The sequence below is a fragment of the Lepisma saccharinum genome, unplaced genomic scaffold, assembly GCF_977018435.1.
Source record: "Lepisma saccharinum unplaced genomic scaffold, izLepSacc3.1 HAP1_SCAFFOLD_483, whole genome shotgun sequence".
In the NCBI taxonomy this organism is placed as follows: domain Eukaryota; kingdom Metazoa; phylum Arthropoda; class Insecta; order Zygentoma; family Lepismatidae; genus Lepisma; species Lepisma saccharinum.
The window spans coordinates 37,779-63,983 of NW_028143172.1; the positions used below are offsets into that span (position 1 = coordinate 37,779).

General features: G+C 36.6%; 1 protein-coding gene across 1 annotated transcript in view; it reads left to right on the top strand.

The window, feature by feature from the left end:
- The first annotated feature begins 4,690 nt into the window (after nucleotides 1–4,690).
- Nucleotides 4,691–26,205, top strand: part of LOC145982948 (uncharacterized) — a 58,147-nt gene continuing 36,632 nt past the window's right edge. The window contains exons 1-3 of the mRNA XM_083116239.1: nucleotides 4,691–4,771; nucleotides 21,485–21,631; nucleotides 21,731–22,083. Of these exons, the coding sequence (XP_082972365.1) occupies nucleotides 4,691–4,771; nucleotides 21,485–21,631; nucleotides 21,731–22,083 (581 nt within the window). The remainder of the gene's footprint in view (nucleotides 4,772–21,484; nucleotides 21,632–21,730; nucleotides 22,084–26,205) is intronic.

The window sequence follows — 26,205 nt, forward strand, 5'->3', positions numbered from 1 at the left end:
CTGCCTGTCCAAGTGCCTATTGTTTAATTCCAATTCTTTCAAGGCCACTGCGTTTTTTATGTAGTAAGGTAAAAGGTAAAGTCCAATGCATAGCACCATGCCATGAAGGCACATTTAGGGGATGTTGGGGTAGGGCCTCACACATTTTCGATCTCTGTTCTTTTGGAGGTGATGTGACCAGCACTATGCTCCATCTGCCTTTATCCCCCAATGTTGTGCCCCAGAACCACTTTTTGCAGGGACAAGGTCAGAAAAATTCCAACCTTAGGTCACCCACCTTGGAAACTGAACCCGGGTCTCCCACATGACAGTCAAATGCCCTACCAACTAGAGTGTGAGTGATTTGCTTTCTGTGCCATTTTTGGCTAATTTCCGAAGATGGGGATGAGTGATGATATGATGAAATTGATGAATGAACACTCACAAACATTCATGCCTAGACCTGAATTCAAAACCGGGGCCCCTGGCATTGTAGCACGATGTGCTAATCGCTCCGTCACAGGGGCTGGTCCTTACCGACTAGATTGCTGTGGTATTTTACATGGTTTGATTTCTAATTATGTCTGTTAACACATACTTCAGAGGTTTCGTGACTACTTACTACACTTTTTCTGGAGAACAATTTTTCCCTCCCATGCACTTCTATCTGATTGTTTGCAAGCAGTCATTCATTTACTGTTGTCTTAGATACAGACTGCTGCTACCATCTTATTTCACATGCGTGGGATGTGAAGGAGTATTATTTCACTCCTAAATGTTTTTGTTATTGTTAGTCAGGTTAGGTTTAGGGCTCTTGGTAGTAATAAAATATTCTGAAATCCTTTGATTGTTAGATTAGGTGGGTCACCTTTAGGTCTCCTAGTAGTAGGAAAATGTCCCTAAATTCTTTAAACACCTGATCACATCTTGATCTGACCTTGAGCACAAAACTTCCTTCCAGCCTCACATGATAATCTGCAAGTAATTGATGAAAGTTCAGCAGGGGAAAGAGAAACTACATTCCATCTTACTATTTCACAAATTTTGTATTACATCAAAAACAGGGGTGTTGCTAGTATGATTCCCAACAATACCATGCCTGTCTACATTTACTGCAATTTTGCTTGTAATTACATAGTGTACATTTCATACTTCTGATGCAGAAATGTAACCCGTATTAACCATGTAAAGAAAACCAAACTAAACGTTTCACTACTCACATGGTTGCAAATTGACTACACATATATGTACAAAAAAATCCTTTCCAAAATATTATATCAAAGTGGCTTACAGGGGTGGCGCGAAATGTTCCAATATTTTCACTGAAATGACACTTCCAAATATGGGCTTATTTAGTACTTTTTACATGTAAAATGTTTCTGAATTTGAATTATGTGTTTATTTTTTCAATTTAAGGCAAGCAACCAAACTACACTAACTGAGCCTTGCAAGTGCTATATAGGCTTACATTCTGACTTGGGCGGTGCAGAAGTATCTTGAAACACTAAGGGTGACATGAAATGAAACAGTTTGAGAACCCCTGTTCCATCATACAGTGTTTATTCCATTTACTAGGTCACAGATACATTTGATCACATAAGAAGAATGCTCCCTCATTGCTTGAAAATGCTTCGTCTTTTCTTTTCAAGAGTATAGGACCCGTTCCGAAAGTTGCACGAGTTTAACACGTTAAACGAGTTATGGTAACTGGCTGTCCCACAAGTGCTTCCGTGCATTTTGTAAGATTCATTATGCTGTCCCAAAAGTCGCATTCCGTACGTTTCGTACAAGAACGAGATTCACCAAACGCACGGGCCACGAGGCTGGTTTGTTCGGTGAGAATCGTCTGCTGCTTGCAGACAACGCGTGTCTTTGATGGATTCAAACTGAACTAGTTTGAAAATGTTTTATAATTTTAATAGATAGCAACATGAAGCAACATGCACAAGATGAGTATGCCTCAACTGTTCTTAGAATGTGATTAGAATGAGTAATAGTGTCCGCAGTAGTGTTTATTTTTGCCATTAAGAACATTCCTTCCACTGGACACCATGCGGAAACATTCTCTAAAAAAAAAGCTATGCCTGCTCATTTGCCAAGATAATCCCATAAGTCTGCAAAATAACTGGTTTCACCAAATTCACGAGCCCAGTTATTTTCATTAAATGTGTTTGTTTCGTTAAGACTTTCGGAATGCACCCATAATATTGTGCTTATATTAACCTGCATGGGTGCATGCCACACTCACAATTTAATAAAGTGTCATTTTAATAATATTTAAAATATTGGCCTGCTGCACACACTACCAACTTTTTAGAGTACCACTGGAAATACAACAACTTAATTTCAAAAAATTAAAATTTGAATTTTAAATTCTTATACAATTAACATTTTTTTTGTTGATTAATGTAAACTACTCCACACTTGAAATTAAATATTATATATGTATAAATATATATATGTGAGTGTGTACATATGCCATTTAATTGAATTAGTATTTTGTGGATACGTTGTATTGACTGACACACATATCTCTGCCATGATCGGTGCAGCACAATGCGAGAACCAGCGTTGCTAATCTGTTCGATAGAGAAATCGCTATAGTGCACCGAGGCACATCTGTTCATAGAACAAGGAAATGAGAGATCTCAGCTCTATCTAAACATTGAGTTTTAGACACCATGCATTATAATGAGGGCTGGAATTAATATGTGCTAACAAGTGGCTTGATATGTGCATACATATGCTAAATTTGGACTAACACATGCATAAAATTACCCAAAATGATGCAAAGAAGACTTCTTCATAGTGATTCATTATTTGTGTGATTTCAAATAAAGTAAACACTGTATTATTTTTCCATTGCATTAATTGGCCTGGTGGCATTTTAACTGTTCACTCCCAATAAGCCCATCCACACTGGTACTGGAACTGCAACAACATGTGATACATGACTGACACTACTACTGGTTTGAGAACTAATAATCTGCGCTGCGAACGTGTTTAACCTCGACAATTGGACCACAAACACTTCTCCTTATGCAGTATTATTGCCTCTCTAAGTTGGGCGACAGTCAGCTGCCTTTGTTGCACATTTACAAACTATACTGGCTTCCGCAACAATAACAAGAATAAGAAGAAAACAAGTACATATATTGCCACCAGACGATAAGCTGTGTGGATTTCTCTTTTTTAGGAACTTGCCATCAAAGCATGCCAATTTTAACAAAGAAAACAATATGCATCACATTAAGCAGTAAAAATACCAGCTTCCTTCCTTCGCACAATTCCTACAAGAACATGTGATGGAGCCGAGTGTTGAAACACAGAAATGCTCATGCATCCACATAATTTCTTTCTTTTGAACAATTCTAAAGTGATGAAGTATGAACAATAGTACTGGAGGCATTATGGAATTCAATGTTCACTAACCAAACACTCACATACACACACAAGCACACAACATCAAACCGGTCAAGTACTTAAAATAATGTTATGGTGCTTCCAATCCAACAAAACTCACAGTCACTTTGTCTTTGTCCTTACGTGATAGAAAAGTACTTCATTAATACAATTGGCCACACTAGTTACTAACTAGCCAATGAAAATGCACTGCCTAAAAGAAGTAACCATTACGCCATGCTATATTGTCACATTAATGTCCCTGTTGAACGGTGTGAACTGTGAGCTGGAGCGCTATTCAATTGTTTTCAGTTATGTTTGCACGAGTGTGTCCAGGAATAGAATGACAATCGGCAACAATGGCAAAGGTTGGCGAGCAGGATAGAACATGTGATGCTAAGAGGCAGGGAGATGAAATGAAAATTGTGATCTGCACTGCAGCAGAGATGTGTGTGTTGGCCTTTAATCACACAGACTCTTTAGATTGTTAATTATATTTGTGGGAGGGTGAGAGGTGGTAATATGTAAGGTTGAAATAGAGAAAACATTTACTGAGTAAGAGATGTGAATGTAGCTAGGAAAGTGAGGATATGTAATATATAACTGGAATGACCGAAATATAATAGGAATAGATATATACAAAGCTTTGTATAATTTAAAAATGCAGTTTACAATAAATTTTACAGGTTTGGTAGGGAATCCAGATGTTCAACTGTAACAATTGCAAAGAGGAATGTTTATATTTTTGTCTCAAGACAAAATATAAAGGGAACATTTAATTTGTAATAAATATCTACTTTTGAGGTAGGTAACTAAAAAAAAAAAGGCCAAGGTATCCCTGTTTGTTGTGCACACATGATGTGAAGGCACATGGGGTGTGTGGAGGTATAGAGCTCCACATATTCTTGATCATAGCCATAGTTGTGATGTTGATTAGCATCCTGCCTTTACCCTACAGGTAGTGATTTATATGAGTCTGGGTGAACCTCAGAGCCATGCAGAAACAGGGAAAATTTTCCCTTGTGCAGATCACCTGCCCCGGGATGAGCTTAGGTCTTCCGAGTGATAGTCAGATGCTCTACGAACTGAGCTATGGTGGTTCTTGGTAGATGACTATAATTTTCATAAATACCCTGCATTTACCCAAATTTTATTTAGCTACCCAGTGTTTAAATACCCATGTCCCAACCCTACCCTACTTATGACTTCAGTTTTCTTCATTCTAGGTTTCAGAGGTTGACAGTTTTTCCAAAGTTTGTGTGCTATCCATGCATAGACAAGCCAGACAATCTTGCAGGACTTCCATAACATGTCTTCTGAGTCGGAAAACCTTCTGAATGAAAACCCATCATCTGCAGAAGAGAAGCAGAGAAGGGAGATGGGCTTTGAGGTAAAGTTACTATTTTTTACTTGAAGGAGTTGTGATGTACTAAAAAATACAGTCAACCCTTATTTGCTCTTGGGGTGGTAATAGATGTATTTCTAAGAAATGAAAAAGTATTATTTTTACAGCTGCTGTTACTATAATAATAATAATGTAATCATGTATACTTTCTTGAAGAACCACTGTGAGTATCAGGGTTCTTGTGAATGAAATTGTTTCATATTACACTATCCTCTCCTGTTTGGCACAGCAAATCAATTTTGTGAGTGGCATGGACCTCATTGTAAAACTACATGAGGAATGGAATATATCTACAGAACAAGATATTGCCATGTTTAAAAATATATTTAAATTTCAATTGAGTTACGTAATGTGCAAGAGTTGCATGTGTTCATTATATTTTACCATACATTCTTGATAAATGTCTATGTTAATGCACTCATCATAATAAAATACTAGTAATGGAAGATGTACCTAGAGTGGGTAATAATAAACACGTAGTTTTTTTTATATACGTATACACAGTCTATCCGAAAAGTCACGCAACCCGGTGTTTACGACCGTATAATGTAATAGCGAAATGGAATGAGAAGAAACGCTTTCTGCCAAGAGAATACCCTGTATATTGGGAAAATTTAGAGAGACAAACATATGTAAGAACATGCATGTTTTAATAATAAATAAGCAAAGTGTTGCCAAAGGTGGAAAAAAAATATTTGCAACTCGTGTATATTGATGCACAGAACTCACTGAGGTAAATTATTGCAACATTTCACAATACCAACGAACAATTTGGATGGCCATCTTTTGAATTTGACAGAAAAAGAACTTTGACGAAGTTTCAAAAACATTGCAGAAGGGATTAAGTGGCCTGTTCCAAAAATCGATGTTTTCACAATATTACGCAGGACACTGGCAACACTGTTGGTGTCACATGTCACTAACAGATGTGTTTCACCTCAGGCTATCACACTAAGGCACTTTTAACGACGAAGGAGAAAGTTGGTTATTCTCGAACATATGCAATAAATTACATACACCTTGCAACCCTGAAATGTGGGTATCACTACAAATTAAAGCAAATGTTTGAAGTGTCCACCATTTTCTTGGATACATAAGTTGGTTCGCTTGATCATGTTCTCAGATACCTTCCTGAGGGTTGCAGCACCGATATTATTAATTTCCTGTGTAATGTTTTGTTTCAGCTCCTCCAATGTTCTGGGTCCCGTTTGGTATACTTTCCCTTTTAAGTAACCCCACAGAAAAAAATCTCAAGATGTTAAATCGGGCGAGCGACTGGGCCATAAATCCTTGGATATGAGACGATCACCAAAAAATTATCTCAGCATACGAAGAGATTCATTAGATGTATGGCAAGTTGTTGTAGCCAAACATCACGTTCATCTTCTTTCAGGAGAGCAACAAATTGCATTATGAGATCCCCGTACACAGCAGCATCCACTGTTGTCTCAAAGAATAATGGTCCCACAATACAACGTCGCGATATTCCACACCATATACCGATTTTCGGAGAGTGCAAGGGTAGTTCATGCTACTGATGTGGTTTTTCTGTCGACCAATGCCTGGAATTTTGGCTGTTGACATACCTATCCAATTGAAAGCACATTTCAGGGTTGCAAGGTGTATGTAATTTATTGCATATGTTGGAGAATAACCAACTTTCTCCTTTGTCATTAGTGCCTTAATAATAATAAGTGCCTTAGTGTGATAGCCTGAGGTGAAGCACATCTGTTAGTGACACTTGACAGCAACAGTGTTGCCAGTGTCCTGCGTAATATTGTGAAAACATCGATTTTTGGAACAGCCCATTTATTCCCCTCTGCAATGTTTTTGAAACTTCGTCAAAGTTCTTTTTCTGTCAAATTCAATAGATGGCCATTCAAATTGTTCCTTGGTATGGTGAAATGTTGCAATAATTTACCTCAATGAGTTCTGTGCATCAATACACACGATTTGCAAATATTTTTTTTCCGCCCTTTGGCAACACTTTGCTTATTTATTATTAAAACATGCATGTTCTTACATATGTTTGTCTCTCTAAATTTTCCCAATATACAGGACATTCTCTTGGCAGAAAGCATTTCTTCTCATTCCGTTTCGCTATTCTGTTATTCGGTCGTAAACACCGGGTTGCGTGACTTTTCGGACACTCTGTATAACATCCCTGATGGAAACCTTTGTTCAGAAGATCAAAACACTGCATTTTATCATTTAATAACCAGTCATAGAAGTTATTTCTTAGCTGTTGTATATTTTACATAACAAAATCGGATCACACATACACTGGAACCCCAAGTTCAAGTTTAGTTTAGTTTACCTCTTTAGCTACTACGTTCTGAGGAATATTTATTCTAAGTTACACTGTAAATGCATAGCTTGTAATGATTTTCTTAATTGGAGCAGCATTCAGATACAGCATGGACAAAATGGACCAAAGAATTATTTACCACTGTTATATTAGATTGCTCCATTGGAACATGCTGACTGTCTTCTGTATTATTTCAAGTATTCTGCCTGTCTATTCAAGTCTCTGCCGATCTGTCTTTTTACTGAAACCATAGAGCATGTCTCATGCCAAGGTGAGTGATCTGAGGTCAGATCACCCAGACTCAAATATATAGGTACCTTGGGGTAAAGGCAGCTGGAGAATTGTGCTGATCACATCACCTACATTGTGAACCAAGATCGAGAATGTGTGTAGCTCTATCCCCCACATCCCGTTCCCCTAAATGTGTCTTAATGACAGTCTTAATGGCACAATGCAATATGCATGGGGGAGTTTACTATAGTGTACGCCACAATTGACATTCAAAAGAGTTGCTACATCTGGTTATAGCCAATTTTCTTTGTCCCTGTATCCACTAGGGTGTATCAAACCTCACATCCCCTTTGTTTTAGAAAGTCTTAAAACATGCAGTGTGCAGAAGTTTGTGTGTTTTTTTTTAACAACCTGTGATTTTTTAGGCTCAGTCAATAAATAATGAGGCAGAGGATATTACACCAAAACTATGGTAGTTAGAAATGGGTCGATGGACCTGAAATGAAGGTGCAGGTGTGACAAAACTGATTCACACATGTATTCCCGCCGGATGGCGTTACGTGTCTGGCAAGGTATGCGCAAAGGCTGCTAACTGAGCAGCGACCATGTCCAGTAATTCCATGTTTGACTCTTGACGCGTAATGGAGGCATCCAAAGAGGAGCAATGTGGGTGTTGCGTGTTTCTTGACAGCGGAAGGTGTAGGGGGTCGTGAAATCCATCGACGAATGGAAATAATATATGGGTATATGTGTTGCACTGTATGTCCCATGCAGGAGTGGAACAAACTCTTTGGCGAAGGACATGTGGAGTGGGGCACCAAAGTGTGTCACAGACCAGCATGTTATGCAGGTGGATGAACTCATCAAGACAGACCGTCATGTATGAGTGGATGACATTTTGGCATCATGGTACTGCCCACACAATCATCAAGGACACCTTGATGTTTTGTAAAGTGTGCACTCAATGGGTCTCGGAATGTCCAATTGCCAGGGTTGGCCCAGGTGGGCCCATCCCAGTTTTCCCCATGCATTTTTTTTTAGAAAAACCTACCAAAAAAGACACAAAATGTGTAGTTTTTTTAAGAAAATGTTGTAAATTATTGCTTTAAATACTTGTGAGGTTCTACAATTGTCAAAATTTTTTGGAAAACTTGTAAAGAAAAGTCTTAGCAGAGCTTTAAATACTAAAAATGATGAATGTAGTACAAGTCACAGTGAGTTTTTTCAGGCTATTTTCCTCAAATCATGCTAGAAATGGACTTTTATATATCTAAGAAACAAAATAGAAAAAGTATCACAAATTTTTAGATAAAACCTTTGCATTTATTGATGTAGCATAGTTTAATAAAGCTTATAATTTTTAAATGTGGGAACATTTTGGTTATCAGTTACTTCCTTATGTGAGTGGAAATGATAGTGGCAGATCATAGTTTCAACTGTGACAATCAATTGATACAATCAATTTTTGCATGTATAAACATTACAAGGGAGAATTGAGTACATTTTATTGAAATGTCATTAATTGTGGCATAATTAACTTGGAACACACTTTAAATGATTTTTGTCATTTCTCATCCTAATGGGTTGCTTTCCTATGCAGCAAAATGTTATTTATGTCTGGTTAGGAGCTCTATACCCATGTAAGTCATGCATCTTCATAATACTGTATGATAGTAATACCTATCATAATTGGAGGATTTGGAAATTGATTAGTACCTCTAATAATTGGGGCCCCCGACATAGCCTTCCCACGATTAAATAATATAAGATTTTTACTACTACCACCTTCATTAACTCTGCTATTATCAGGAAGAGTTGTAGAAAGTGGTGCAGGAACTGGCTGAACAGTGTATCCTCCCCTATCTGCAGGAATTGCACATGCCGGAGCCTTTGTAGATCTATCAATTTTTTCATTACATTTAGCAGGAGTCTCCTCTATTCTAGGGGCAGTAAATTTTATTACAACAGTAATTAATATACGAACTATAGGAATATCTATAGAACGAGTGCCATTATTTGTATGATCAGTAGTAATTACTGCAGTTCTCCTATTATTATCACTACCAGTTCTAGCAGGAGCAATCACCATACCACTAACAGATAGAAATTTAAACACCTCATTTTTTGATCCATCTGGTGGTGGAGATCCTATCTTATATCAACATCTATTCTGCTTCTTTGGACATCCAGAAGTATATATTCTAATTTTACCAGGATTTGGAATAATTTCACATATTGTAACTCAAGAAAGAGGTAAAAAAGAAACATTTGGAGTTCTTGGAATAATTTATGCAATAATAGCAATCGGATTTCTAGGATTTATTGTATGGGCACATCATATATTTACTGTAGGAATAGATGTTGACATGCGAGCATACTTTACTGCAGCTACAATAATCATTGCTGTACCAACAGGAATTAAAGTATTTAGATGAATTGTCACACTCCAGGGAACACCAATTAATTACTCCCCATCAATATTATGAGCATTTGGATTTATTTTCTTATTTACAATAGGAGGATTGACAGGAGTAGTACTAGCAAATTCATCATTAGACATTGTACTACACGATACATATTATGTTGTAGCACATTTTTATTATGTATTATCTATAGGAGTAATATTTGCTATTATAGCAGGACTAGTACATTGGTTTCCACTATTTAAAGGAGTAATAATAAACCCAGATTGATTTAAAATTCAATTTATTGGAGTCAACTTAACATTTTTTCCACAACATTTTCTAGGATTAAGAGGAATACCACGACGATACTCGGATTATCCAGATGCATATACAATATGAAATATTGTATCAAGATTAGGATCAATCTTATCATTTACAGCAGTAATTATTATAATTTTTATTACCTGAGAGGGTATAAGAAGTGCTCGACCAACATTATTTAACCTACAACAAGCATCATCAATTGAATGATATCAAATATCACCTCCTTCCGAGCATACATACTCAGAACTTCCGATACTACTTATTAACAACTAATTTTTAAGGTGGCAGAGAAGTGCATTGAATTTAAGCTTCAAATATAAGGATTACCCTTACTTAAAAGTGGCAACCTGAAATCAAATAGGACTACAAGATAGATCCTCTCCACTAATAGAACAAATAATATTCTTCCATGACCACACAATATTAATTTTAATTATAATTACAGTATTAGTAGGATATCTAATAACATCATTATTTAATAATAAAGTAAAAAACCGAATACTTTTAGAAGGACAAGTGCTAGAAACAATATCAACAATTATGTCAGCAATTACCCTAGTTTTTATTGCACTACCCTCACTACGTTTATTATACTTATTAGATGAAATTAATCAACCTTCATTAACCCTAAAAACTATTGGGCATCAATGATACTGAAGCTATGAATACTCCGATTTTATAAAAGCAGAATTTGATTCATACATGACCCCGATAAATGAAATAACAATAGTCTCATTTCAATTATTAGATGTGGATAACCGAACAGTATTACCAATTAATATAGATATTCGAGTACTAACTACATCTGCAGATGTATTACATTCATGAGCCATGCCATCCATAGGAATTAAAATAGATGCCACTCCTGGACGGCTTAACCAAGCAGGAGTAAACATTATCGAATTGGTCTATTTTTGGACAATGTTCAGAAATTTGTGGATCTAATCATAGATTTATACCAATTATTATTGAAACTACAACTCACAAATCTTTTATTAATTAATAAAAATTATACAACAATCATTAGATGACTGAAAAGTAAGTAATGGTCTCTTAAACCACAAAATAGTAATATAACAACTACTTCTAATGAAAAGAGTTAGTTAATACATAACATAGGAGTGTCAAACCTAAATTATCGTTATGGATACTTTTTTATCCCACAGATATATCCGTTAAACTGAATTATTCTATTTACAACATTTATATTAATTTATTTTCTATTTATAATTATTAACTACTATAATTATAATAAATTATTAAATAATAACAATTTTAAAATAGAAAATAAACCAAAAATTAAATACTGAAAATGATAACAAGATTATTCTCGTCATTCGACCCAACATCATCAATTATACAACCTTAGTGACAATGAAGTTCGACCAGTCACAAATATAGGAGTGCGTTGTGAAAGAAGGAGAACACATGCATATGCTGAACATATTTTATTCAGCAGGCTACATGGAACAAAGGAAAACATAAATTTCCGCTGCAACGCAGCAATGTATGGTGTCCACACAAAATAAAACGTTTTCGTCCATCTACACGTGACATTGAAGTTCGACCACTGTTAGAGGGGATCCTGTTTACCATGGTGTGATGCCGCCCCGTCGGCGAATAACTGTGGCAATGCGTCGGGGCATGCTGCGGATGAGTCGTTCAAGGTATTCCACATGGATGCGGTGCCATTCCTCCTGCAGGCAGGCAGGCGATAAGAGCAGCCACTGTCGTGGGTCCCCTCTGTTGCACACATTCTCAATGGGCGAGAGGTCGGGACTCGATGGTGGCCATGGCAGAGTTCGCACGTGATGGCAAGTCAACCATTCTCTTGTCAGCCGCGCTGTATGAGGCCTGGCATTGTCATGTTGAAAGATGAGACGTCGCCTGTGGAACAGGTGCCTTCGCACTGTGGGAAGATGCCGCTCCAGTATGCGTGTATAGGCGTGTGCATTCACAATGCCCTCACAGACGTGTAGTGGGCCAACCTCAGATGCCGTCATGCATCCCCATACCATCACTGACACAGGTTTCTGTACCTGACATGCATAACATTTTGCTTCATTCTGTTCCTCCATCCGACAAATGACTGTTTTCCATATTTTCCCGTACACAACATTGAAAATGGATTCGTCTGTCCACAAAACCCTGTTCCACTGCCGAAATGTCCATCCCCGGTACATTCGTGCCCACCGTAGTTGATTGCCTTTGTTCAACATGGAAAGGAAGGGTTTACGTTTTGCCTTGTACACTCGGTAACCGCATCGCTGTAGGTAACGGCGAATGGTTCTGGTTGACATTTCAATGCGAAAGCGTTCTCGGGTCCACACTCGTAATTCGGCCACAGAATATTCGCCTAAATATCCGTAGGTCACGCACGCTCAGCAGGCATTTTCGACCGGGGGGCCTTACCTGGCTCTGTAGTACCCGTATTTTGGTGGTGTTTGATGATGCAGTGGACGGTTGACTTGGGTAAGTTCAGTTGGCACCCTATTTCTCGTTCACTGAGTCCATCCCGTTGCAACTCCACCACTCTTCTCCTCACGGTGTTGTCAATAGGTTTGCCCCTGGCCATGGTGATGATGCACTGCGGTTCTTCGGTGCACAGCATGCGCTTATATACGGCGGACTCCCTTATCGTGTCCGTGACGTCATGCTTCCGTCGAATGCGCCACTATCTGGAATTTCCGTATGGGTCTGGTGCCTGGTCGAAGTTCAATGTCACGCGTAGAGTTCCCTGTTTTCGTTCTTTACGTGACCTTGGGTCCAACATGCTGGGATCACAATTCTTGCCTGCTCACACGCCTCCTCTTACACACATGCGTCACTTCTGCAGGTCACCCATTCCACCGCCTATGCCTCTGTGCATTTAATCACGTATTCCTTTCTGGTCGAACTTCATTGTCACCAAGGTTGTACATTTATCACTAAATTGAATAAGAACATTCTTGGGATTATTAATAATCCCAACTCCATTTTGATTCATACAGTCACGGACCTCTATGTTATATAACACAATAATAGTAAAATTACATGAAGAATTCAAAACATTTTTAGGAATAATTAATCACCAAAGAAGAACTCTAATATTTATTAGTATATTTTCAATAATTTTATTTAATAATTCAATAGGATTACTCCCCTATGTATTTACTAGATCAAGTCACTTAGTTTTTACCCTAACCTTAGCCTTACCAATATGATTATCATTTATACTATTTGGGTGAATTAATAATAGATCATGAGAATTGCCATTCTTATAGCATTTGAAAGCTTATTGTGGAGTAGTTGGAATAAAGCCAACTTACGGAAGGTGTTCACATTTTGGTATGATTGCATTTGCAAGTTCTCTCGATCAAGCAGGAGTAATTACTCGTTCCCTTTCTTATTCAGCATTAATGCTAGCCAGATATTTGGAAGATGTATAAATTATTCCATTTGGATGAAATCAGCCAGACAATTAAAAACGACAAACTTATAATTTGGCATGGTTAATACATGGAGGAGGTATCTATGCTTGAAAAGTCCAAAAAATAATGGGCAAACACAACTGTGAACAAACTGTTTTGAAGCAGATTTAAAACATTGTGTTACATAGTATTTTTGGATTATTTTATGGTCTATGGCATATGAAATAAATTAGAAAAACTGTGTTTGTAGCATAATTCATTCCAACATATGTACAACACTACATTCGCAAAATAATTTGTTTCATAAACTGAAGTTCAGAATGGATTTGATTGATTGATTTGGTTTATTTTACTTTGCTTTTTGTGCAACTTTGGCTAATTTGCAAAGATAGGGATGAGTGATGATGTGATGAAATTGATGAATGGAAACTCACAAACATCCATGCCCAGACCTGGATTTGAACCCAGGACCCTTGGCATTGTAGCACGATGTTCTAACTACTCTACCACAGGGACTGGCGAAGTTCAGAATGAAATATTTACTAATGGTATTAACTGAAAATGTGCATAACCTTGAAAAACATGTAATTTAACATCTAAATTTGAGTATCATTATGGAGGAAGAAGGTAGCAAACCTAAGAAAATTCCTGCATTATTAAAGTTGTTATGTTATGTTACCGTGTTGTTTGTTAATGTGTTCATCGAAACAACTACTCAAATTTGTGTCATGTTCATAAACGATGATGCATCCAAGTACACACACACACACACATATACATACATATGGATTTCTCTTGTTTGTTGTTTCACTGGTCGATCGATTGATTTGCTTTATTTTTCTCCTCTTTTCTGCCACATTTGGCTAATTGCAAAGATGAAAACTAGTGATACGATGAAATTGATGAAGGGACATACAAAGAATATCCATGCCCAGTTTGGGATTCGAACCCAGGACCTCTGGCATCCTAGGCATTTTTCATCTTAGAGTAAAATGTTATTAGTCCTCACCTATAATCAGGTGGCAGTGTAGAGTACCGTTGTTGACTACCAGAAAGAAAGAAAACACTGGTAATGACATATTCTGTACCCCCCACCCCCGTTAATTTGATTATTGGATACACCAAAGTATGTGCCTCCTCTGGGAATGCGACCCTGAAAACTGATCACAAAGCAACAGCATTAACTATTACACCATCCAGGAAGAGTTGAATCAAGTTGTTGGACAAATATTTTAGAACAGAAATATTAAATAACTATTCCCTCTGGAGCAAGGGTGTGCTTAGCATCAGAAAAGGGAAGGAAATAGAGTGGGCAGAGCAAAGCAGTACATGCTGCTGTGAAGGCTGGTAACTGCAGTCGCTTACTCCTTTCCAGGCAATCCATTTCTCTCTCTCTCTCATGTTCATTGATGGAGCCATCTAACTTTACTACTTGTGCAGAGACTTGTTTTTGTTTGCTTGCTCCAGAGAGAGTTGGGACCGGGTGTAAAGCAATACAAATTGAATGTTATGATACATTACTACTAGGGGAAAAATGTATTTAATTTTTTTATATATTTTAAATATAACCTGAAAAAAAATAATAAAACCCAGTTTTGCCCGGGTTTTATCTGAAAAAAATAATAATGAAAAACCCACCTGGAAAAAACCTGGGCAAAATACCAATCTTCCCTATTGCATGACAATGCTAAACCACACACAACCAACACAACAAATAATAATAATAATATTTTTTTGTCATTAAGCTTGTACAGCAATAGACAACATCAAGAACAAAATACATGTAAAATATATTAATTATAACCCCTTTTATGTTTAAGTTGCACTAGAATACAATATTTTTAATTTCAAAAAATTCTTGAGTACAATGGAGTAGCAACTAACCAGGCATACACTTATGCATAAATACATTCATAGGCATGTTTGTCACATCAAGAGGTAGCTTATTAAATAGCATAACTGTTTAAATAAAAATGTATAAATAACTTACGTGAGTGAGTACTCACTCACGTGAGTTATTTATTATAACACCATTAAGCCTTGTTTCCATGATTATGAAAAACTAAATATGCTGACCAAGGCAGTAATTTATTTTATTAAAAACATAAACTAAACGTAACGTTTCAACCTTCTAGCAAGGTCTTCTTCAGACTCTGTATCAAGTACAAAAGTAACAAGATACAAAAACAGGGCATTATATATACACAAACATTACTCCCTCCAGACTATTTAGAAAGTTGTTTGGAACTTTCTAGCAGTTGACTTTCACTTTCCAACTTTACTTTCACCTAAAAGGCTAAAGGCAATTACTTCCATATAGAATGTGGTTGGACTTTTAATCTCACGCTCTTTTCCCTTCATTTTTCTTCCTTCTCCTCCCCTCTTTCTCTCTTGTCCTTTCCACTCTTTCTAACATCTTCTTCCATTCTTTGTTTAACTTCAATCCCCCATTCCAGTTCATTGTGTCTTCTTCACATCTCTTATAAATAAAATAAATTTTATAAAGAATATGGAGGACAGAATCAAGAAAATATGCATGAAAGAATGTGAAAAAGAAGGCAAAATAAATAGCCTATGGAAACAGCTGGAAAAGAATGGCTATGAGAAGCAGGATAGACTGGACATAAACAGAAGAAGGAAGAAAACGGGCAGGGAAGAATTGGAAGAGAAAGACAAAGAGGAAGAGAAAGAAAAAGAGAGAAGGTTTGGAATAAGGAGTATGGGGAAGACCACAGAAAAGATATGCAAAGTGCTTAAGAAAGCGGGAATTAAAACTTACAGGAAGGGAGGGAGAAGCATCTTAGGAATAGCGAGGAATGCAAACAAGAAAAAGGAAAACATAGAAGAGGAAGAGGAAGGGATTATCTACGAAGTGAAATGTAAAGAATGTCAGAGTGTGTACATAGGAGAAACGAAAAAGAGGCTGAAAGACAGGTTGAAACAACATAGGGATGATGTACGACTTAAGAGAGAAAGAAATGCAATATTTAAACACACGAGAGAAACAGGACATGACATAGAGTGGGATGAGGCTAAGCAGATAGGAAGGGAGAAGAGAATGCTAGTGAGAAAATGGAAGGAAGCCAAGGAAATAGAGAAGAGAGGTGAAGAAGACACAATGAACTGGAATGGGGGATTGAAGTTAATCAAAGAATGGAAGAAGATGTTAGAAAGAGTGGAAAGGACAAGAGAGAAAGAGGGGAGGAGAAGGAAGAAAAATGAAGGGAAAAGAGCGTGAGATTAAAAGTCCAACCACATTCTATATGGAAGTAATTGCCTTTAGCCTTTTAGGTGAAAGTAAAGTTGGAAAGTGAAAGTCAACTGCTAGAAAGTTCCAAACAACTTTCTAAATAGTCTGGAGGGAGTAATGTTTGTGTATATATAATGCCCTGTTTTTGTATCTTGTTACTTTTGTACTTGATACAGAGTCTGAAGAAGACCTTGCTAGAAGGTTGAAACGTTACGTTTAGTTTATGTTTTTAATAAAATAAATTACTGCCTTGGTCAGCATATTTAGTTTTTCAGAGTTATTTATATATTTTTATTTGAATTGATAGTGAGTAAAATGCACCATTGTAATATGTTTTATAACTGTTCAGGGATTTTGAGAGTCTAGGATAGGGTATATTTATACCCCTGCTGTTTCTTGTAGTATATGAATGTGCATCTTTTCTACTTTGTAGTTGTGGCAATTTTTTTTTACATACAACAACACTGTGTAAATATATAGATTTATCACAGTCATAAATTTTAACTTAATGAACAGTGGTTTACAATGAACTAATTTGTGTGAGTTGGTAATTATTCTCATGTCTTTTTTCTGCAGTATTAAAATTTCTTGTACATAACTGCAGTTCCCCCAAAGTAAAATTCCATATGAAATAATGCTTTGATAGAAAGCAAAGTAAGCTGATCTTATGTAATCTTTAGGTACATGACTGTTTAGATTCCTTAAGAAATATATGACCCTGGAGAGCTTGGCAGTTATGTATTTAATATGTGGCTCCCATGATAATTTATTATCAATGACAATACCTAGAAATTTCACATTGTCTGAGCTATTATCAATCGGGATGTCTCTAAGACTGAAAAACATGTGCTGGGTTTTACTTTCATTCAGCAAAAACCATTAGCTCTGAACCATAAAGAAGATTGATACAGGGTATTATCAGTTATGGCTTTAATAGTGTTAAAGTCAGAGCTGGCATTAAAGAAGGTAGTATCATCTGCATACAGTATTGTGTGAGCAGTGACACAAAATTGTAAATCATTCATCATGAGAGCAAACAATAAAGGTCCAAGAACCGAACCGTGAGGTACACCACATTTGACCTCTCCATTCCTATGTAGACAATTTGTTTACGGTTCTGAAGGTATGAATGAAATAGTTTAAGATCTGTACCACCAATGCAGTAGTATGTGATCTTTTTTAAAAGTGAAGTGTTCTCTACACAAAAAAGCCCTGCTCAGGTCACAGAAAGAAGCCTGAGCAAAGTCCTTAGTTTTGAAAGCCTTAAGTACATTTTTGACTAAAGAGTCCATGGCATCAACTGTTAACTTACCCTTCCTGAAACCAAACTTTGATTTGCAAATTAAGTTATTATGGTCCAAGTAATTGCATAATTGAGAATGCATAATTGATTCTAAAACTTTTGAAAATGCTGGAGTCAGTGAGATGGGACGGTAGCTGGCTAAACAATTTTTCTCACCTTTTTTATAAATTGGTACAACACTTGATAATTTCAACACATTTGGAAAAGTTCCTTCCCTAAGACACATATTTATACAAAAGGTCAGTGGAAGAATTATACAATGTATGATTTTTTTCACAAGATTACTGGATATACGTATCATAGATATCTACACTATCTGATGGTGTGCACAACATTATAATTATCTCTGGAGTTATTTCAGAAAAAACAAATGTTATTTCAGATTGTCTTATGCTATACTGTTCAAGTAAGTCGGATACTGTTTCAGAGGGTCGTACAATGTTGTTACGAATTTCCTCAACAGAATTAATACAAAACTTATTAAAGTCATTAGGGGAGATTTCTATAACATCTTTTTTGCTGTATTTGGCAATCAAATTAATTAATTTCCAGGCAGTCTTGCATTTATTCCTGGATGCCTTAATATTAGTTAGATTATACAATTTCTTTGATTCATTTATAGCCCATTTGTATTCCTTTCTTGCCCTCAGGTAGATTGATTTAGCCAGATCTATCTTATCCCTCTTAAACAAATCTAAGTATAATAAAACCCTACATTTCATACTGACCAACCAGCATTATTTTTGGTATTTTCTTCTTATTAACTTTGAGACTAACTTTACACTTTTTCTGGGGAATACCCCTATCATCAATATCTAACAATACTGTTAGAAACTTTTCAAATGTTACATCAGCCAATGTGTGTTCTGTATCCAAGGACTAGAGGTTTACTTAACAGATCTAGCCAGTTTATATTACAGAGCAAGTTCCTGAAGTTTAATATTTTATCATCCGTTATTGGTCTTGAGATCTCTATTTTAGATTCCTTACAGTTACAATCACACGGTTTTAAGTTATGTATTTTTAGCCAAGGAGAATCATGATCTGAGTATGCAAATACAGTTACATCACATGTTATACGAGATGTTTTTATATTTGTAAATATATTATCCAGTCATGCTGAACCCCTAGTGTGTTTATTATTCATATAGTTAAAAGTTAAACTGCCTGAGCAGATTTTTAAATCCAGTTACACTTTGTTTATCTTCTGTTACATCAAAATGAGAGTTTAGATCACACCAATTACAATACTAAAGTGTTTCCATTGAGACTTACTGATAAATGTAACATTTCCTCAAGTTTTTAAAGAAAAAGAGTAGGATTCCCATTTGGTGATCTACTAGTTTCAGGTCTCTAATAAATTAACATGTGGCTTCAAAGTTTAATTCACTACAGAGGAATTCAAAACCTAACTTATGACTAGCATGTACAAATGCATTTTTTATATATATATAGACACTACACCTTGTTGAATTTTTCCCTACTATAACTGTTAAACAGATAGAAGTCATCTAGTGTTTCGAAGGAAATTTCACTTTTATAACACAAATCCTCACTTAGACAAACAGCATCAAAACTATTTCCATTAGCAAAATCATTAATAAATTTCATGTTCTTTGCCGAATCCCTGTATATTGAGATAACCTATCTTTAAATCCAATGGAGTGTGAGAGTTAGAACAACATGCTCTAACTTCCCCATGAACATTCTCAAAACCAAAATTAACACCTGATTGTTAAGAATATGAAGAAGTGATACATTTGGGTTTACTGATGATATTGTTAGGCATATATAAGTTAGATTGGTTTGTAGATATAGATATAGGCCAAGTTTCACTAGTATTACACTTGGCCACTATTACAGGTTTCCCTGCTCCGTATGATCAGTTACAGCAATATTCATATGTTGTCTAACAATTAGCCTATCCTGAATAATCCTGTGTATAATTTTACACAATTCCAATTTTCCATTTGCATTCAAATGTTGGCCATGCCTGGTATGCATTTGTCTAGCAAGTTTGGAACTATTAATAACTGTTACATTTTCAAATTTTTACATACATTACTGTACATGCTATTAGCTTTCTCTACTTCTTTATTGACAATAGACCAGCTTCTGAGATCATGGCAGTGTGGAACATTTACTACAATCACATTTGTGTGAGTCAGCCTCCCCAAAGTCTTTCGCAGTGTAGCTACAGCATCAAATGTTCGATCTTTGCTTACATCATTTTATCCACCAATTAATATGGCAAAGTCATCAGATGATAATTCTGAATATTCTTTGTTCCCTACCACCTGTTCAAAAGTTGCACCTGGTTTCACAACACTTTCAATTTTTAGATTATCAGCACATTTTGAAGAAGTTAGCATTGAAGATAAACCACGCCCATGACTATCAGAGTATATCTTGATCCTGCCCATTCCTTTATTCTTATTTCTTTGTAGGTTAGGTTGCACTTCACCTATTTCAACTTTCCCAGTGAGCCCTGGTTCACCAACCTGGTCCCCTTATGTATCCTCCTCTCTGCCCAAGACTGCATACCTATTATCACTAATAACAACACCATCACCCATTATGTGATTCCTCTTCTGGCTCATAGAGTGTATTCTCTTCCCATGTGAAACAATTTGCCACAGTTCAGCCCTTGATACCACTAAACCACAAGATAATCCCTTGCCCAACTGCAGGTCACATGCCTCCAGGTTTTTATTTAACAGCACATTCTCACCCTACAATGTTTCAATATCAGCACAGATATTATCTCCAGAAGAGTTCCTTCTTCCCCCTTACCACCTCTCTGTGCACTCGCCACATGTGTAACGGCCATATTGGACTGTAGACCTACACACCTCGGACACATCCATTCAGTTCCCTCACTTGCCAACTCGTTGTCACTTATACCTACGCATCTAAAAATGGTTCCACAAATTGCATAAGATACCATTTCGAACAGTTCTTCTACATTTAACACACCTAATATCGGTGATCACACGATTTTTTGAAAGAGCTACACAGGATTCGACCGACTCAACTGGTGCCATCTTGTTTCCTCTCATTCCTCCTCAAAGGAATGCCAGAAAAAATGCAAGTGGGAAGTCCAGATCTGTCCCCGCGTGACTTCCACATCTTCGGTGAGCTCAAAAAAGAAAATGCTGCGGAGACAACAGTTTCAGTTGGACGATGACGTCAAGGAGTACGTGTCCAGTTGGTTCCAACAGCAGCCAAAGGAGTTCTACGAGCATGCCATTTTGTGACTGGTGTCACAATGGGATAAATGCCTAACAGTGGAAGGCACTACTTCTGAGGGACGTTACGTAAGTACTGTGAAATATCCTCTGCCTCGTTATTTATTGACTGAGCCTCATAAATAAAAAAAATCTGATTATTTTTTTATAAGAAGTAAAAAAGACATTTAAATTAAACATCATCATTTTTAATCCACACTGCTTGTGATTGTCTTTCAGAAGGCTTCTCCATCCTGGTCTGATGATTGTGAAGAAAATGTGGCTCTTCAAGTGTCTGGCACAGGTTTCTCTCCTATGAAAGTGCTCATAAAGTCTGAATCAGAAAGTGCCAATCCATTCATTTGTGAACAAACATCTCTGGAGAATGTGTGGCTTCCGGATGAGTCATGTGTCAAGACTGAAACAGAATCCTTCAAGGAACCTCCTGATGTTGATATCTCTGTTGACATCAAACCATCTAATCAGTGCATACAGGATGCTTGTGTTGACATCAAACAATCTAATGAGTGCATAGAGGATGCTTCTGTTGACAGCAAACTATCGAGTGAGTACATGAAAGAAACTTCAGTTTGTAAAGTGGAAAATGTGAGTGGTGATAGTTGGATTCAATTTAAAGGCAGAAATCAGGAAGTTCCTAGTGGGCAAAATGTTCATAAAAGTGAAGGATTTTATCCATGTTATCATGGACAACTTGTTAAAAAAATGCCATCTGAGGACAGTGACAATGGTGAATTAATTTTAAGTGAAGATAAAGACATGAAGTATTCTGTAGAGAATCCTGATGAGGTGGAAGGCGAAATGGCAGATCCTGCAGATAGGTAGGTGAAGAAAATTTTAGTACAAGGATTGAAAATGAGCATGGCAGTACTAAGGTTCAAAATTGGACCTTATTGCTTGTAGATTATGATTCATGTAATTTCTGTGTTGTGCCAGCAGATTCTCCAAAAGTGTCCACCCAACCATGTCAGATTGGGATAAAATTTGTTACATGATATCCTTAGACATATATAGCAAGGTGGCTACTCACCGGAAATTCCTATGCATGAATTCTACTTGAATTTTTCTCCATAGATGTAAAGAATTACAATTTTTATTACCGCCCACAGCTTCACTTTTATAAAAATACTTCCGTAAAATTTTCTTGCTCGCTTCTCTCGCAATTCCTGGTTTTCTTAGTCTTCCTAACTGCTGTCCCATGTGCCTCCACTGGGTATCGAACCTGGGACCCTTTGATCACAAGGTGATGATGTTACCACTACACCATCGGGGGGGGGGGGGGGGCACAAAAGTTGTTAGAGAGAGAATGCATTGGCGCCCAGTGAAATTAGTTGCGCCCTATTAAATCAATATTGATTTCAGCCTGCAAAAAATTGGATCACTGGAAATTGGTCAAAAGTGGCACAAGAAGCGAAGTGAAATAAAGCAAATCAATAATAATAACAATGTTATAATAATATTATAATATTATTATTGTCAGTTTATTCTGGAACTTGCCCCCTGAAAAAAAATTGTGGTTGCTCCTCTGATAGTAAATAGAAACTCAGCACCTTAAATTAAATGTTTTAGTTATATTACGTATACCGTTTAATTGAATCAGAAGTTTTGGATGTTGGAATCACATAGACCCTTTATATTATTAAGATATTTGTGTGTGGATGTTGAGAGACAGTAATATACGTAAGGTTAAAATAGAAAAAAAAATCTGCTTGAATTTTTGGAAAGTTCGCCTTGAAATCCGGGAATTATACTTGAATTCTATCATGGTCCTAGAGTAGCCACCCTGTAAAAGAACCCATATATTTATTTTTGCTTCTGGAATATCAACTCTAGTTTGGAATTTATAGTCCTCTAAAATTTCCTGCCATTTGATGCCTTTTTTTATGAGATCAAGCCATGTGTAGAGTGGTGTATCCAGGATTTTTGGAAGGAGGAGGGGGTTATATATACTTTTTTGATAATCAGCCCTGGCTTTAATTTTTTCTTAGGAATAGAGGGCCAAAGGGGAGATATGTCCCCTACATTTTCCCATCCCCTTAAGGTTATACAGCATGTAAATATTTTGGGCCCAGGTTCCTTTTGTTTTATTGCGATATCATCATGCTACGAATGCAATATTTACAGGGTTCATTTTCGATTTATGTTTGTTAACACATACTGGGGAGTTTTAGCGATTACTTAAGATTTTGTTCAATATATGCTTTCGTGGTTAGGTTAGGCAGGTTAGGTTTGGTTTTCTTAGCATTAAAATAAAGTCTCCCAAATGCATTCTACTAAGGTTCTGATTTGCTTCTACATTCATTCCCACTAGTCTACCATACTAACTGTAACTTGTCAGTGAAGAATACCTTGTCCATGGGAAGCACACATGCTTGTGTAAGGTAATTTTTAAGTTTTATTTTTCAACATAAATAAAGGGCCTCCCCTATGGTATAGTGGTAACGTTGTCACCTTGTAATCAAGGTGTCCCTTTTTCGATACCCAGTGTAGGCACATAGTGTTTCGGACCCCACTTTAAATTGTAGGTTCAGTCCCGATTAGCTTACTGTGCATAAAGTGGACTTAAAACAACAATTCAATCAATCAATCAACATAAATTTTTTTTTTTTAGAATCCAAGCAGTGCTTCCTTAAGGAAGTTTCAAATTTCGTGTGACAATGATTTCCAAAATTCTACGATATTAGTCTTTCTGCTAGGAGAACTTTAAAAAAATCATAAAACAGTCGGAACTGTTACCTTTAAAATAGTTAAAAAATTAAGTTTGATGCTGCATGCATATCACCATGCCAAGCAACATCAATGTTATCAATGTTTTAAGCAAAAATGTGCACACTTGAGATGAGATACCAGACTGTGGCATTACGTGTGTAGTAGGGGTGTTCAGAAAAAAAATATTGTCAGGTGGAATTTCACATAGTGGCTTATTTTGTTGCTTTCACATTAGAGGATATACCTACCAAAATTCAAGAAGATCGGTTTGTGTTTAGAGGTTGCTCAGCGATTGATTGATTGATTGAGTTAGTTTATTTTACTTCGCGTTTTGTGCCTCTTGGCTAATTTGCGAAGATGGGGATGAGTGATGAAATGATGAAATTGATGAATGGACATTCACAAACAACCAAGCCTGACCGGGATTCGAACCCGGGACTGGTTGCTCAGCGACCTCGAAATAATACTACTAAATTGATTTACAGAAAATGTATTTTTTCCATATCTCAACTGCTTTTAGGCACTAAGAAATTAATCTAAAATATTCAACTAAGAGTGTGTAGATGTGTTGTTCATGAAAGAAATGAATCATCCATCAGCTATTCATTAATTTCAAAAAAGCATATGATTCGGTCAAAAGAGATAAATTATATAATATATTAGTCGAGTTTGGAATACCCAAGAAGCTTGTTAGTATGCTAAAAGTATGCACCAGTGAAACAGAAAGTAAAATTTGTCTGGGTATTAATGTGTCTGACAAATTTACAATTCATTATGGGTTAAAACAAGGAGATGCATTATCTCCATTGTTCTTTAATTTTGCGTTAGAATATGCTGTTAGGAAGATAAGAGAAACTAAAGAAGGACTAAAATTAAATGGTGTGACTCAGTTGTTAGCATATGCAGATGATGTAGACTTATTAGGGGATGATATATATACAATTAAGAATAATGCTAAAATATTTTTCAAAACTGCTAAAGAGATAGGTTTGGAAGTTAACAAAGAGAAAACTAAATATAGGCTTACAGGCCGAAAACAAGTGTTAGGTAATAATCAAAATCTAATTATTGATAACAATTCGTTTGAACCAGTTTCTAAATTCAATTACTTAGGACTAATACTAACAAATGAAAATTATATTAAAGAGGAAATAAAAAGTAGGCTTAATTCAGGAAATACATGTTACTTCTTTCTTTATAAACTTTTGTCTTCTCGTTTAATATCTAAGAAACTAAAAGTTAAAATATACAAAAGAGTAATTTTGCCTGTAGTATTATATGGGTGTGAAACTTGGTCCCTTACATTGAAAGAGGAACATGAATTGAGAGTATTTGAAAACGAGATCCTTAGGAAAATCTTTGGACCTAAAAGGGATGAGGAGACTGGTGAGTGGAGAAGGTTACATAATTAGAAGTACATAATTTGTATTGATGTCCAGATATTATTAGAATGATTAAGTCAAGAAGACTTAGGTGGGCAGGCCATGTGGCACGAATGGGAGAGGAAAGAAGAGTTTACAGGATTCTTGTTGGGAAACCTGATGGTAAGAGACCTGTAGGAAGGCCAAGACAAAGATGGAGGGACAACATTGAGATGGACCTAAAGGAAATTGGTAGGGATGGAAAAGAGTATATAGATCTTGCTCAAGATAGGGACAGATGGAAGGCCTTGTGTTGCTACAGCCATGAACCTTCGGGTTTAAGAAGGCTAGAGAGTTAGTTAGTTAGTTAGTTGGATGTGGTGACGACAAGCAAAATATAGCAAGTTACAATCGATGTTATTTTCGAGAAGTGAACAAGCACCTTTTTTAGTCCTGTATTTGATGCAGGAGTGTCGAAACTCACCCCTACAATTTCATCACACACTTCCCACAATTGAAGCAGCTCATCAGTAGCTTTGCTTGTGCTTCTCCTGTTCCAGATGGTATTTTGGCAATTCCGAATATTTTTTCCAAGTTATGGCCAGTGACAATGGCAGCCAGTCTCTCTGAACTAGTTGTTCTGGTAGCAGTTTCATCAGCTGTGCAGTTTTTCATAATTCTTGGATCCCAGTGAACAGTAAGGGTTGGTTTCGCTGCTTGTGTGAAATCTGCTTTATTTTGTCTGTGGTTTTGGTGCTATGAGCTGACCTTCTACGTTGCACAGTTGAATGTGAGAGTAGAGCGTCTGCAAGATCCTGACAATATGCTTTTGCTATAGCTGCAGCTAAAATTGTAAATTTGATGTCTGACAAA